This window comes from Schizosaccharomyces cryophilus, assembly GCF_000004155.1.
Source record: "Schizosaccharomyces cryophilus OY26 unplaced genomic scaffold supercont4.2, whole genome shotgun sequence".
Taxonomy (NCBI): domain Eukaryota; kingdom Fungi; phylum Ascomycota; class Schizosaccharomycetes; order Schizosaccharomycetales; family Schizosaccharomycetaceae; genus Schizosaccharomyces; species Schizosaccharomyces cryophilus.
In genome coordinates, this window is record NW_013185625.1 from 171,465 (window position 1) to 186,996 (window position 15,532).

General features: G+C 36.1%; 7 protein-coding genes across 7 annotated transcripts; 4 read left to right on the forward strand and 3 right to left on the reverse strand.

Annotated features, from left to right (window-relative positions):
- Window positions 1-184: 184 nt before the first annotated feature.
- Window positions 185-603, forward strand: SPOG_01618 (uncharacterized protein; the record flags this gene model as incomplete). The annotated part of the gene is made up of 2 exons (XM_013166721.1): window positions 185-193; window positions 325-603. 2 exons carry the CDS (start codon window positions 185-187, stop codon window positions 601-603), a joined length of 288 nt encoding a protein of 95 aa, XP_013022175.1.
- Window positions 240-6,665, reverse strand: SPOG_01619 (CRCB domain-containing protein). The gene has a single exon (XM_013166722.1). It carries the CDS (start codon window positions 2,061-2,063, stop codon window positions 1,131-1,133), a length of 933 nt encoding a protein of 310 aa, XP_013022176.1. The 5' UTR covers window positions 2,064-6,665; the 3' UTR covers window positions 240-1,130.
- On the forward strand, window positions 3,440-5,378 carry SPOG_01620 (amino acid transporter). Its single transcript, XM_013166723.1, has one exon. The coding sequence runs from the start codon at window positions 3,557-3,559 to the stop codon at window positions 5,174-5,176; it is 1,620 nt and encodes a 539-aa protein (XP_013022177.1). The 5' UTR covers window positions 3,440-3,556; the 3' UTR covers window positions 5,177-5,378.
- Window positions 5,983-6,722, forward strand: SPOG_01621 (glutathione S-transferase domain-containing protein; the record flags this gene model as incomplete). The annotated part of the gene is made up of 2 exons (XM_013166724.1): window positions 5,983-6,655; window positions 6,706-6,722. The coding sequence occupies 2 exons, from the start codon at window positions 5,983-5,985 to the stop codon at window positions 6,720-6,722; spliced, it is 690 nt and encodes a 229-aa protein (XP_013022178.1).
- A 436-nt stretch (window positions 6,723-7,158) lies between these two features.
- Window positions 7,159-9,261, forward strand: SPOG_01622 (aromatic aminotransferase). The gene has a single exon (XM_013166725.1). The coding sequence runs from the start codon at window positions 7,484-7,486 to the stop codon at window positions 8,960-8,962; it is 1,479 nt and encodes a 492-aa protein (XP_013022179.1). The 5' UTR covers window positions 7,159-7,483; the 3' UTR covers window positions 8,963-9,261.
- Window positions 9,262-10,645: 1,384 nt separating this feature from the next.
- Window positions 10,646-12,509, reverse strand: SPOG_01623 (TfdA family Taurine catabolism dioxygenase TauD). The gene has a single exon (XM_013166726.1). The coding sequence runs from the start codon at window positions 12,259-12,261 to the stop codon at window positions 11,032-11,034; it is 1,230 nt and encodes a 409-aa protein (XP_013022180.1). The 5' UTR covers window positions 12,262-12,509; the 3' UTR covers window positions 10,646-11,031.
- Window positions 12,510-13,740: 1,231 nt separating this feature from the next.
- On the reverse strand, window positions 13,741-15,426 carry SPOG_01624 (arylsulfatase; the record flags this gene model as incomplete). The annotated part of the gene is made up of 1 exon (XM_013166727.1): window positions 13,741-15,426. One exon carries the CDS (start codon window positions 15,424-15,426, stop codon window positions 13,741-13,743), a length of 1,686 nt encoding a protein of 561 aa, XP_013022181.1.
- Window positions 15,427-15,532: the final 106 nt, after the last annotated feature.

Below are 15,532 nucleotides of genomic sequence, written 5' to 3' on the forward strand. Positions count from 1 at the left end.
GGATGGAATATGTGCAAAGTCAATTTTGTGCGAGTAAAACAAATTTACTGCAATAGATTTGAGCCTTCATAATTACTTTTATGGTTTGCTTTTCATCACCATCTTGTTTCTCCTTTTAGATACTATCATTACACTAACGAATATTACGTTCTATGTACTGCGATGCCGTCTGTTGACTTTAAAAATGACTTTCGTAATAAACCTATAAACCATCTACTTTCAACCTTTAACTTGTTTTACTCCACAGAGATTTGAATCCTTTGTTTATTTACGAGAGTTGTCACTATGGTATGAATTATCTAATTCACTTAGGCATTAATTTAGCTTACGATTCTACGATTAAACCAGGTAGATCCACAACGTAATGAAAAAGAGAAACAATCTGAAGCATCTGCAGGAACGGATTCAACCTATGGATACGATTCAAATGCTACAGAGGGATATTCTTCCAAACCCGAACCTACAGACGTAAATAACCAAAAAGGTCCCATTGAGGAATCTAAAACAGCGAAACATTTTAAAGGTGATGTAGAAGAAGTATTAGGTAAAGTCACCGAAAACGCCAGTGCGTTTGAGAAGGGAAAATCAATAAAGGAGCAGTAAAATGTTGGTTTGGAGATACCAATTTCTTCGTGTGTATTTTGTTAATTAAGAAACATACTGCATACTAAGATTAATGAAAATTCATCAAAAATGCGTGAAGATACTTTACAAAAGCTGAATTCTAAAACGCAAAGAATGAGTGCCAAGTCAAGTAGAGCTATTTCTAAAAAGAAAAATAAATAAATTATAGATCAAGGTATATTTACATGAGAAAAAAAGTGTCTATCGAAATTCGTGCAGCGTATATACCTGATGATCTTCACAAAAGATTAATCCAAAAATGAAGGATATTAGCTTTCACTTCTGACATTATATTTAAGCATAAACTGAACCCCTTAGTTACTATTTTTAGTTCCCTATTGTTTCCTTTTTAGCAAGACATCCAAAAGCGAGGAGTCATATTAAGTTTCATAGGATCACAAGGAGCACGTCGCAAGCGAAAAAATGTTCAATAAAGCAATAATTATAGAAAGAAAGTATGACCAAAGGATAAAGCGAGTAAGTAACGAATGTGATACTGTGCGTTATTATTGCACATTATAACCATGTCCCCAGGCAGTAGCGCCATCAATGATTACACAAAATGAAAATCCAACGGCAACACTCAAAATACAATACATGTATGCTCTTTTTGCATGCATAGTATGAAGTTCATTGACGAATGTAGACAAAGTGGTCAAGCAGCCGCAAAACCCATTCTGAATTCCGTATATCACACTTCTAGAAACAGGATTGCAGTGAGCAATACGAGGAATCATGTACATAATAGCAATGAGTAAAGTACCCAAGAGATTTGCAATCAGTGTTCCGTACGGCATATAGTATTTCGGAGAGTTAAACCAGCGAGCAAGGTATAATCGCAAAACTGCACCAAATGGGGAAAAGATTAAGCTGAACCCGATACCCCGATGTGTAATATTCTTAGTATAAGCAGTGTAAAAGGAACTTCCAACAAAAAAACAAATAGCCAGTATAAAGAGTAGCCCTTTTACGATTAGGTGAGTGTGCATTGGAATTGCTCGAGCAAGTCGAAAGTCACCGATCTTCCAATGCATTGTTGACTTTCCTAATTGTTTTCCAAACAATAAGCCGGAAAACGCCATTGATATCGTCAACGTAAATGTCGAAACGACAGCCAAAAACGAATACCCCCGTCCTCTGGGTAGAAAAGGGTCAAGGTTAGCCATGGCCGTAAACATCTCCAACATCCATGAAGAAAAAGTAGTAAGGGAACCACAAAATCCTGTGGTTATTGCTAGTAAAAGTGCTGCATTATGTTTTGGCCGAGGAAAAAAAACGGTTTCTGTCTGCGCAAAGCCCATTATTATACAACCAACGACCTGCGCCCAGATGATACCATTAAATGGGCTATTGGGATATGTATTCAGCGTCATTAAACCAAGCCTAGCCAGACTGCCTAAGATAGACGTTATAATAAAGTAGGATTCCGTTAAAAGCATCCTTTCTCTAATAAATTACTTCTAATAACTTTGAAATGCTTTAAAGATTGAGCATGCATGTGAGTAATCACAACCGACGTAAAAAGATTCAGAACAAGGCAATATCGAAGGGGATTTGCTATCCACAGAGATAAAACAGTTCTATTAAAAGTATAGCGAATAAATTATCAAAAAAGTATCAAAAAAAATGCAGATATGTGCTTTTGCACACCTACGTTTCGGTCCAAGAGTGGTCCATGTATATGAACAGTTGACTGAGGTTGGTGTGGAAAATTATACACAAAGTGTGAAAATTTCATGTAGGAGCAGAGTCTACTACAGAATATCAATAACCGCATCACATATTATGTTGTTTTAAGAATGTTTGTATATTAACGAGACGGAACCTTCAAATACCGTTTTTATGACCAGAAGAAAGGTGCAGACGACGGAGGGTATAGCGAGTAAACGATATACAATGTAATGAAATAAAGAAGAGACAAGAAGAAGAAAAAAGATAAAAAGAGCCAAATTTGTAAGCTAAGGGTTTTACGAAACAAACTCAACAAACTCGATCTTTATGAAACCTATTTCACCCACCCGTAAAAAATAACATCGGCAAATATAAAAAATATGTAAGAGGTATTCAATCAATATCATATATTTTCAGAAGATTAGCCTCCTTTTTATAGGTAAAACTAAAATAAGGTATGCGCATGGTATGGTGTATTCTCAAAGAATCCAATAATAACATTTGGATCCATCTTCTGCTGGAAACCGTAAAGACGCAATTTGATAAGAGAATATCTTCAAATAGAGTAGCTGGAAGGCTGTAATCAATTCAATTAGTATGTAGAAGCATGGACTAACCTAAGCTGTAGCTCAAACATAGACCTATATGCATAAGTACTCATTTAAAAGCCCAAAGAAATGTACAGTCAATATCATTTCCCCAATTAAGATTTATTTTAAACCATTTTTGGTCCTTTTGGGTATAAACACCTTTTTTTCACCTATGACTTTAAATCAGATTTAACACTTGGTTTGCCTACATAGCATTTCCTTTCCTTTTCATTCTTTGAGCTAGAGCTAGTAGAAGGGAAGACGGTAGAGCACCATCACTGGATGGATGGAAACTAGGAACATGATGAAGAAACGGAACAATAGTCTCATATTCATTTGTTGATTATGGATTTAAATTGAGAGACTTAAAGCTGCTATTGATTCCTCAAGTTACTTCAGAGATGTCGCCATGCTATTATTGTCCTTAGTTACCTAATAATGGGAATTAACTGTAACAGCTGTAAACTATTATGCCGCGGGGAATCAATAATTCAGTGATAAGATATTTCGAATATTGTTATTATTTGATCATACTTTGATATAAGTTAAAGTATCTTTAACTTTCATTAGATTGTAGATAGCTTGCAAGAATACATAAAAATGAAGAATTTCTCTCGTTCATGATCAATTCTTTCATATGCAGGTAACTTTTTTTATCATAACGTCCGAGAATGAAGCAATGTTTTAATTCAGTGATCAAGAAGAAACCATACACGGAAAAGAAGGATTCGACAAACGACTCGACCGTCGAAATCCTAGACGAGTTTGATAAATGCGACAAAGATCAGAAAAGTATCAAGTCCAATTATGAAAATGGAGTAAAACGGGGATTAAAGCCAAGACATCTCAGTATGATGGCACTGGCCGGCATCATTGGTCCCGGGCTGCTTGTTGGATCAGGTGAAGCACTCGCAAGTGGAGGACCAGCATCTTTGTTAATTGGGTTTGCAAGTGTTGGAATAATAGCCTTTAGTGTTATGCAATCATTGGGAGAAATTACAACCATGTATCCAAGTGGAGGATCCTTTACAGAGCTGTCAGATCGCATGGTAGATAAAGCCTTTGGAGTTGCCGTTGGCTGGTATTATTTTATCAACTGGGTAGCAGTTTTAGCAAATGAGTACAACACAATAACAAGTATCTTTTTGTTTTGGAGTGATAAAGTACCAATTTGGGGGTACTTTCTCATTTTTTGGGTTTTTTTCCTGTTATTCCAACTCTTAGGAGTAGAAGCGTTTGGCGAAGCAGAGTTTTGGCTCGCTCTCTTGAAACTCTTAGGGCTTGTCAGTTACTTTATCTTTTCCATTGTTTATGCCGCAGGAGGCTTGGTACATCAGAAGGGAGCATTGGGCTTTCGGTATTGGCATAACCCTGGACCGTTTGTAAATGGGTTTCGGGGAGTTGCATCGGTTTTCACGTATTGTTCTGCGTACTATTCTGGATGCGAATCTGTTGGCGTAGCTGCCACAGAAACAAAAAACCCTGAAGTCGCAGTACCCCGTGCTATCCGACAAGTTTTTTGGCGTATTCTTTTCGTTTATATTGGATCTGCATTCTTCTTTGGGCTTACTTGTCCTTCTAATTCGCCAGGATTGTCCGGAGGTTCTAGTCGCGCTCTAAAAAGTCCAATGACAATAGCTATCCAAAATGCTGGCTGGAAGGGAGGAGCTCATCTAATTAATTCCTTTATTTTTATAACGAGTCTCTCTAGTGTAAACAGTGCAATCTATATTGGATCCCGTACTGTTCTCTTTATGGCTCGGAAACGAAAAGCGCCTCGCTTTTTAGGCAAAGTACATAAGCGCGGCGTACCGGTTTATGCCATCATTTTCACAAATTTATTTGGCGCTTTGTCATTGATGAATGTCAGTACCGGAGCGCAAAAAGCATACAACTATATTGTGAATTTGAGTGGTGTCTCAACCTTCCTGGTCTGGGGATCTATCTCATTTATACATATTCGGTTTCGACGTGCTTGGAAAGTTCAGGGGCACGATGCTGATGAGCTACCATACAAATCGTTTTGTTTTCCTTGGAATGCTTATTTTGGTTTAGCAGCCACTATCTTTCTTGCATTAATTCAAGGGTGGACCACTCTTAGTCCTTTTAACGCAGGTAGTTTTATTGATTCATATATTTTGCTCCCATTATTTCCTATAGTTTATTTTACATACAAATTCTTTGCGAAAACCCGGTTTTGGAGTCTTTCTGAAATTGACCTCAACGTAAGTCAGCTGAACGAAAAGCCTGACCAAGATTCATCGACAATGGATGATGAAAAAGTATGGTGAAAAATTTCTCAGAATGAGTATGCTCTTTATATATGTGGGAAAAAAGAATCAAACACTATGGACCTAATAAATCTCCAATGGAATGGTAGGTAGGTGTATATAACGGACTCCTAATGCTTAAATATTTAATGTTTTTAATAAAATTTTCTTCATAATTAGCCTATACCCTTTGTACAAGTATGTAATAATAAATGCAAGCAGAAAGAATAAAAACACATTTTCAGATAAAATAACCTCATGTTATTAAGCGTTTACTTATAGTTTTATTCTTAATACGTTCGTCATTTAGTGCTGAACTAAAAACATATTATATATACATGCTAAATATTAGGAAGCGATGCAAATATCTACTGATCCTGAAAATTCATGAATAAAATGATATCAACGTTTTGTTTTCTTAAAGCTGCTAATATCCATCGTACAACGAGTTTTTCTAGATCAAAGTTCAAAGACCAACTGCTTGAACACAGTAATAAGGACACCCAGAATGACGTTGTCACATAATTCATTCATTTCTTTGAAAGCTCAAATACAGTGTTTAAAACCTTTAAAAAATACTTGAAACAATGAGGATATTTCAAAGCTTGTCTGCATATTCATATATCTTGGCTTGAAATAAAAAGTATTACTTTGAAACCCAGTAAGTTTCATTTCTTTGACCTCTGTGATGTAAGTACAGCGTAACAAAGCATTTTTGAAACGGCATCTTTGATTCCGTTTCCGACCTTTCCTTTTTTTGCCACCGTGATTGTCTTAATAAATAGAGCTATTCCTGATGGAGTAGAGTAAACAGTGAAATTAACAAAATGGCATTCGGTACTGTCTACGGTTCTGTTAAGTCTCCTCGAGTCGGCATGGTCCTCAGCACGGCTGCATTGCTGGGTCTACCGGTAGAGAATGCTTCTAATACATTACCAGGATCTTTTCCTAAAGGCTTAGCTGAAAAATTTCCCATACAAAAAATTCCTGTTTTCGTTGGTGCTGACGGAATTTGTCTGTGGCAATCTATCGCGATCGCTAGCTTTTTTGCGAGCTATGATCCATTAGGCATTGTAGGTGGAGCTACTGCTCTTGCCAAGGCTGAAGTCTTGATGTGGGCTTGTTTCTTCAATCAGGAATTTTATGATGCTGTTATTCCATGGGTGGCTGGGAGAATGCGCTCCATTCCATATGATCCAAAAACAGAAGAGAAAGCCAAGAAAAACACTTTTTCCATCTTTGCAGTCTTAGAGCGTCAAGTAAAAGATAAGGAGTTCCTTGTTGGAGAAGATCCAACTATTGCAGATGCTGCGGCAGTTGCCAGCTTATACTTCGTGTTGTCATCTGTTATGACGAAAGATGAATTGGCCAAATTTCCAGAGATTCAGCGCTACTACATAAATGCCTATCCAAAGCTAAAGTTTGATCAACTATGTGGGCCTCTGCAACTTTTGAGTGAGCCGGTCCCAATCCCCAAAGCCCCGCCAAGTCCTATTTTAAGTAAACGAGACTAATCGCTAAATTTGAAACCTTTTTATGCATCGATCAAGCATGTGATGAACTATAATAACAATGTTTTTGACAATCGATTTTCTTTTAATTATCCAGCTTTATGAAATCTCTAAATCTAGTTCTTCGGCCAAAATGAATAGTAAATTCTTTAAACCTATCATGACCAAAAAGTCCAGAAGGTAAAGAAAATCTACTTCACTTTAAAGACTCATATTAAAACAACCTAGGATGCTATGAAGAAGGTCAAAAGTGATGGATGTCGCATCTGCATCAAGTTTTCAACATCAAAAAGTCTGAGTTTTTCATACTATGTATCCTTCACATGCAATTTTCGTTGCCAATTTTTAGTTATCGCCTTTTACGATTTGTTTATGATTTGTGTTGCTATATATTGTTACAACATGAAAACACTGAAGCCAACAAATCTGTTTTAAGTAAGTTAAAAAAAAAGTATCTCATATTTTACCTCTTTTTTTTTTCTAATCTATTCTATCATTTTTTTTTTTTTTTTTTTTTTATTATCAGAGTTATTGTTTAAAATGATCCATCCTTCTGGTTTCTTATCTTCGGGATAGATGTTGGAAATCCTCTACATGAACTCGTTTATACACTGCGCACTCCATCCTTTGGAAAAATCATTGTTTTGCTTCTATGCCTAAGTCATAGAAATACTCCTTACGAATTTTGGTCTTTCTTTTATGTAAAGAAAATAAACTTGAAAAAAGAGCTCTGCCATCTGCTTCCATTTGGGATTTAGAGGTATTCCAAAAACATACAAGTCAGCATTATTAAGAGGCTAAGGCCAAGGAAATTTTGATGTCCTTTTTGAGTTCCTTTGATAAGTTTCAACATCATTTGTCGCGAGAATCCAGAACTCGTGGAAATGGACCCTTTCAGATGTTGGATCGCATTAAGTGTAACAAGGATATCGACTTGATATCGTTTTCAGGTGGAGTTCCCCTTCCAAGTAAGTTTCCTATTCGAAATCTTTCTGTCCGGTTTCCAGAGACTGGGTACTTTGAAGAGGAAATTGAAAATCGTTATCCTAAAGAGGTTGATGTATCGTTTGATTTAGGAAAAGACAAGAGTGAAAACAATTTGGACTTTGAAGGAGCTTTACAATATGGACAATGTCAGGGTATTCCAGAACTAGTTAACTTCATAAAGGAACATGTTGAGCTGGCGCATTCTCCACGTTATAAGGAATGGGAAATTAAGTTGACGAATGGAAACACAATTGGTCTTGACTATTGCTTAAGATTACTTGTTAATTATGGAGATTCTGTTCTTATAGAAAAATACACGTATCCAGCTGCAATAACCACAATGTCTCCTCTGGGAGTAAAATTTGTTTCCATTGACATGGATGAAGAAGGCATGCTTCCCGAGAGTTTACAAGGAATAATGGAAAATTGGGATGCTTCGAACGGACCAAGACCTCGTGTATTGTACACGATCCCAACAGGTCAAAACCCAACAGGCTCCACTTTGCCAATCGGACGGAGAAAGAGAATTTTTGCGTTAGCTCAGAAATACGATATTATCATCATTGAGGATGAACCGTATTACTTTTTGCAAATGGACAGTTATCATGGAAATGTGCTGGCATCAGAAATTCAAAAGCAAGATAGTACACAAAATATTGGTGTATCGTCGTTCGTTAACAAGCTGGTCCCCTCTTTTTTGAAACTTGACACTGAAGGACGGGTTTTGCGACTCGATTCATTTTCGAAACTTATTGCTCCAGGTAGTCGATTAGGCTGGATTACTGGTAACCCGCTGTTCATTGATCGCATTACGCGAGCTGCAGAGGTATCTACGGAAAGCCCTTCGGGTATCTCTCAAGTCGCTTTGTATGCAATTTTAAACCATTGGAAACAAGAAGGATTCTTCCTTTGGTTGCAAGAGCTACAACGCACGTACACTACTCGGCGAAATGCGTTGCTTCAATACGCAGATAAGTATCTTCCAAACAGTATCTGCTCTTATCAAATTCCAAATGCAGGTTTGTTTTTATGGGTAGAGCTTAATAAAGATCGTTATCTTTTCAGCAGTCAGCAGAAGTCTGTCCCTGAAATTGAATTGGAAATTTTTCAGGCACTTTTGCAAAAGGGAGTGAAGCCAGTATGTGGGCAATTATTTATGGCTTACCCAGAAAATAACGATCGGATCTTCTTTAGGTTTGCCTATTCAATTGCCCCTATTGATAAGTTTGAAGTGGGATTGCAGCGATTTGCTTCAACACTGAAAGATTTTTTTATCTTGGAAAAAGAAGAATTGCAGGCCATGATATAATGGCAGTTGTGTGAGAAAAGACCAGCATTTAGCGAGATAATCTTTTGTATAGTTCAGCCGAAATGAGGAGGGTGATTTCTGTTTGAATCGAAGTCCCAAATTAACAGAAGAGAGGATGGCATAATGTTCCAGGTTGGTTGGTACCTTAGACAAAAGATTTTAGGAGGTCTCACTTGAAATGCTTTCAAGTAATAATACCAGTGAAGATCTGACTCAAGAGTCGGTAGCAGTGAAAATCATCCGGGGTTTAATGTTGTTTTTTAATAGTCCCTGGAATAATAATTATTATGTATAAACCATTTTTACCATTTTCTAAATTATTGGTTACAATGATAGTAAAGTTTAGAAGTTATATGGATTATCTTTTTTTTTTTCGATTTACTTATTCCAGAACGATAACGCAAAATCACTCGCTCCTTTCAGATCGGAAAAGAGGACCTTCTTGTCAAACATATCAAAATTGTTTTCATTTAAATAAAACAACCAGTAATAACTTCAATAACTACTGACACCTCCTTACCATCCTTTCAAATTTTTATGGATACTTTTCCACACTTAGAAAATTTTTTTCAGTATGATATATCCTTGTGAACTCGCTTATAGAAAAGGAAAACTAGTCGTCATTTGCATTATAAAATGAGACTAGCTTAATCAATGAATCAAATTGTTTCAACTCCTGAATTTCCGACAATTTCAACACCGTTCATTAATTTTCTTCTTTACATTGGAGCTTTATAAATTAACGGAACAAATCAAGGTAGCGGAAAAGCAGAAATGGGAAAGTCCGTTATGAAGGCTGTCAGATGGTTTCAAAGTATGTTTAATTGACTTCGGGTTAGTTAAAAGTCAAAGGAACACCCAGCATACCATATTTAGAGAGTTATAAGAAAGTTTGAATATATGAAAATAGTCAATTCTTTACTTGAGTGAGGAGGAAATTTGATACTATTCATGGTAACGTACTTTGGAGAATTACAATAAAAAACAAAAACAGCCATGTCCTCCTCATAAATTTAAACTATTTATTATAAAGAAAAAACAGTTAATCCAGTCAAAAAAAAAAAAATAATATATATATATACATATATAGTGGACCATATTTTGAATTAGTACACCTGTTAATCATACATCCCGTATTCTGAGTCAAAAATAAAAGTCGATTCATTAAATACTTTTTAAGTATGCATTTCCTTAAGAGTACTAAATCGGAATGTAGCAAGTCTCATCAAAATTTCTTTTATATTTTGTGTCAGCATTTATTCAATTTCGTAAGTACAATGTTTCCTAGTGTTTAGATGTTTCCAAAGCCCATATGCCATTACTCAGGTAAGCGACAAAGAGTATGTACTCTGCATCAAGTTTGGAGGTATGTGTTTCTGATAAACATTTTATTCTTAGACATTTTCGTAAGTCAATTTAAGGCTATAATTACCATCTATCTAATTGTTTTCAGTTCCGGTAGGAAATTATAACTTAAATTTCAGACAATCTTCTCCATGAAGCTGCTAATTTAATGCTCAGCTGAAGTTAAAACTATTCACAATTATCTAGCTGAGCAAATGAAAATCTTTAAGAGTTATAGTGGCTATCAACTTTTTTAAAAATTAATTTTTTATTACAAAATACTCAAAAATTATCAATGAAAAACTGAGTTCATACATAAGTGTTAAAGACACACGGTAGGTTGCGTTCTCTTAAAAAACACTACTGAAAAGGTTAGTGTATTCATAAAAACTTCAAAGAGAGATCTTAATCAATTAAATAATACCAGATAGTACATCTTCAGAGAGTTTCTTTCAGAACCTTATGGCCATGTTCAACTGCAGTTCTCTTTGTTAAATACAATAGCAAAGAGAATACTTCAATCAAAAGGTTTGACACTTTAAAAAATGAATATACTTCTCTCATCATCCTCCCAATGTTTATATAATACATTGAATTAAAAATAGATCTTATTATAGATTTGATAAAAGTGAATGAATAGCAAGGTAAAGCAAAAGCAAAGATATCATAAGCATATAAAATGGCAAGAAAAAATTCGTAAATTTAAAGAGTAAAATATTGTTAACTTATTTCTGTAATTCCTTGGCCCGCTCCTTGGAATTTGGATCGTAAAAGGGCTTTTCACCGTGTACGCCTATTCTTATAAAGTGACGCGTCTGAGGATAATGATCATAGGTCGCTGAGTGAGCAAGAATGATCCTGTTGTCCCAAGCTGCTACACCATATGGAGACCAACGTACACGAATAGTGCTGGCAGAAAGAGTTGAGAGGAGCTGAAATAAATAATTAAGTATGGCATCCGATTCTGCGCGTGGAATTCCAACGATGTAGCGAGTAAAACCAGGATTCACATACAACGCTTTCCAGCCAGTGACTGGATGTGTGCGTACTATTGGATGTGCAGTTTCAATACCTTCTCTTCGCAAGTTTAATCCTAGCTCTTTCTTGGCATTCGCTTGCTGCACTCCAGAATGAACCGCAGTTAATCCTTCCAAGTAGAGTTTCAATGGGTCGGAAAGAGCTTCATAAGCTGCGTATCCAGAAACGAATACAGTATCTCCGCCATATTTGGGTACTGTCAATCCCCGAAAGAACGTTGTAGCAAGGGGTTGCTTTTCATAACTTACGTCCGAATGGAATCTCTCCAAATCAGTACGGTTATCTTCAATGTCAAAGGCTGTATATCGATCCGAGTAAACAACATGGAAATCAGATTTGGAAGGATCGTTAGGTCGAGCATTTGCTCCGTGAACGTGTGTTTTACCATAATATCGACCGAGTTGCTGAAATTCATCATTTGTCATTTCCTTTTGATCCGGAAAATATACAACGCCTCGTTCTGCGATTAATCTTGCGAGTTCATCTCTTTGTGCCTCATTCAATCTATTTAGCCGAAGGCCATGTAGAACTGTGCCCACGTCTCGAGAAAGGTGCTCTATCTTAGTGACATCACGAAGTAAATTGGAAAAGCTAGGATCAGCCAAAAGTCCCCTGTCATTGAATTCTATGTCTCCCAAAGTTTGGTCATGAATTGCAGGATAAGAAGGCAAAACATCGGAAAACCTGTAACCTTCCGGAAGGGCAAAACGTTTCGTTCCTCGACCATCTAGGTCAAACTCAGTATATTTTTCGTCTTGGTTTTGCTCGGTTGTATCATTATACCCATTGTAAATTGCGCGTGAAAGTTCAGAAGAGTTACTGCTTGATTTCTCTTCATTTAAGCGCAATTGCTGAACATTATCAGCGAGCGCAATAGTAGAAAGAGTTGCATTCGCAGTTGCAGTTGTAGTAGTCATTGTTTATAAAATGGATGGCTATATTTGATAATTCCTGCTGTACATCCGCAAGTATTTATAGTTGACCTGAATTAGATATACTTAATTCATTTTCTAAAGTTGGTAAACAATTGCGCAGGATTGCTAATTCCTTAGCCTTACATTTGCATTGTCGCAACTATAGCATAATTACTATCTAACCGTTTTTATTGCTCACAACGCTACGATGCACTAAAGGAATGGTTTTCCAATAGTAGGTTTCATCGTAATATACTAAAAAGTTATCCTACTACAACTCTGTCAAAGGAAGATTAAATAATCATCAAATATTAGACAGAATGAATAACACAAAAGAGTATATTGTTTTACGACATTACCTTGTGATCAATGTAATATATGCGTATAAGGGAGAAATGCAAATTCGAAGTAAAAACAAAAATTCAATGTTTAAAATGAGTATAAACTGTTTTTTTCAATTAGAATTGATAATAAAATAACAACAAGGCTGTCATGGAAGCCTTCAGTTAGGAGAGATTTTAAGGGTAGAGCTAATTACATTGCACCTCAAGCACAAATTCAGTCTACTAGCCATAGTGGGATTCTACTAACGACATAATATCTTATAGAATAAATTGAGTTTCAAATTGATAATACAGTCACCCATGAATCTCTGTGCTTAATAAAATAGTGATCATGATATATGTGACGTGTTAAATCAGTTTACCCATGAAAGTAAACACACTTGAGCAAAGTATTTTTCTGTCTACAATGGGCAGTAATTCAATGCTATTCGTACTACATAGATAGGAATTATATCATCGAAAATAAAACATAACTAATCAAATAAAGTACATAGAAATTAATGAATAGTCCTTCAGCAGACTGTTAATAATTTTTAAATATTATGTTAGACTCAATTTTATTTTTTTGTTTTACCCTGTTCAAAGACTAATCAACTTAAAGAAAGGAGATAACTAAAGTATTAATGATTTTTTTTTTCTAAAAAAAAAAGGATTTAAGGTGCAGTATTTAGGAAAGGATAATGCTTTTAGTTTATTCATTGCTATGACATACCAGTCTACATTAGGAATATGGGAGTATTTTAAACTTGATATAATTTGAGGGCTTAAATTGTATGATAAACGATTTCTACTATACTTACAACCAAGTATGTATGTATTTATGTATGTATTCTTTCTAATTTTTCCAAATGAAGGTGAAAAGAAGCATCTTCTCTAATTAGCTTTCAGTCTAAATTATCAGGTTTGTTGTGCCATTTGTTTATCTATGCTTTTTTATGTATAGAAAATTATTTTTTATTCTCTCTTGGTTTGTCTTTTATTTTTGTTTGCCCTGACATAAATGATACCGTAAAACAAGCTATCTGAAATTGTCTTTCTAGCGCAAATCGCATCCTTTTCTACTCAACGTTATCAACGGAAATTAACTTGTAAGCTTTTTTCTTATTTATAAGTACTACTTCACCATATCATTAACTTCCTAGTTTTCAATGACAGGAATCAGTCCTGTTTCACTGACATACAAAGTCCAGTAATTAATCAGTTCCTGCAGTATATCTGGCCTACTCTCAGAAAGGTCGTTTGATTCAGCACGATCTTCTTTGATATTATAGAGCTTCCACTTCGAATCACCACGTCGTCCATCCCTCAATTTTTGAGATAAATAAAAAAAGGCGCTTGATACGGGAACATAAATGGCTTTCCAAGGTCCGCGTCGTATTGCTCGTTGCCCAAAAAGTTCCCAACCCGTAAAGTCCAGCTCTTCATTGTATACAGAAGTTCCTGTTGCGAGATGCTTTACCCAAGATTTACCTCTTACTGGTAGAACATCCCTTTCAGCGTATCGAGGATATGGGTGCTCAATACCTGCTAGCTCAAGGACAGTTGGTGTAATATCCATAACGGTAGTAAAGGTATGAGAGATACTACCAGGGTTTTGAATAATAGGAGGAAATCGAACAATGAGTGGACAACGGATTCCACCTTCGGATATATAAGACTTAAAGTCTCTTGAAGGAGCCGTGGCTGCCAACGCCCATCTTGGTCCGTACCATGTAAATGAATTTCTGTTTCCAAGATTGTCCAAAGAATTATCATACCTTTGACGAATGATATCAGAAACTTTTCCACCTCGTAGAGGTACATTTTCAAGTATGGCACCTTCAGCACCATTGTCTGACATGAATAAAACAAATGTGTTGTCGTATTCTCCTTTTTCTTTTAAGTATTGAATGATTCTTCCGACATTCCAATCTAATCGTTCGACCATTGCCGCGTAAACTTCCATTGTCTTGGAACTAAATTTTCGCTCTTCTTCTCTCATTTCTGACCACTCTTTTTCATCCCCAGTAGAAACTTCAGCAGGAGGACCATCTCGTATGCTACTATATAAGCCGAGATTTTCTTGTTTCTTTAGTCTAGATAGACGCAAGGCATCTGGACCTTGGTTATATCTACCAGCATACTTTTCAATGAGTTGACGAGGTGCCTGTAAAGGCCAGTGAGGAGCGGTAAACGGAAGGTAGGCAAAGAATGGTCTATCCTTGTCTTTGCTATAATGTTCATTAAGAAAGCCTTCTAGTTTGGTTGTGAAATAATCTGAAGAATAAAAATCTTCTGGTAGCTCTTTATCAGCGTCAATAAATTCGTTTCCAGACATATACAGAGAAGGAAGTAATTTCTTTAAATCATCTCCCTTCTCTTTGTAAGTATCATCTGAAGGTTTATAGTCTTTGTAATGATGACCAGCACCAGGAAGTAAGGAAAATACTTTTTCAAAACCACGAGCTGAAGGAGAAGTCTCTTTCGTCAATCCCAAATGCCATTTTCCAGAAATAATATTATCGTATTTTTCTTTTAATATTTCAGGTAGAGCTGCAACTCTCCAGTTCAAATAACCTTCGTATCCTGGATAGTCGTCCCATTGATGCATTCGGGACGCAAATTCTGCCATTTGACCTAGACCGGCAAGGTGATTGTCCGTCCCAGACAAGAGCATTGACCTCGTAGGTGAACAAGCCGATGCTGTATGAAAATCTGTAAACCGAAGGCCTTCTTTGGCTAGAGTATCCAGATTAGGAGTGTTGATTTCTGAACCGAAAGCTCCAACATCTGACCAGCCCAAGTCATCTGCGACAATAATAAGGAAGTTTGGTGATTTTGTCATTTATAAAAAAAAAAAAAAGAAAAGTCTAAAAAAAAAGAAAAAAGAAAGAAAGGGTACGTTCCGGTTAACGGAAAAATAAGGAAAAGGTAAAATAAAATAGCAGAAT

Coding starts and splice junctions, on each gene's coding strand:
- SPOG_01620 (XM_013166723.1), top strand. CDS start 3,557: ATGAAGCAATGTTTTAATTCAGTGATCAAGAAGAAACCATACACGGAA.
- SPOG_01619 (XM_013166722.1), bottom strand. CDS start 2,063: ATGCTTTTAACGGAATCCTACTTTATTATAACGTCTATCTTAGGCAGT.
- SPOG_01623 (XM_013166726.1), bottom strand. CDS start 12,261: ATGACTACTACAACTGCAACTGCGAATGCAACTCTTTCTACTATTGCG.
- SPOG_01622 (XM_013166725.1), top strand. CDS start 7,484: ATGTCCTTTTTGAGTTCCTTTGATAAGTTTCAACATCATTTGTCGCGA.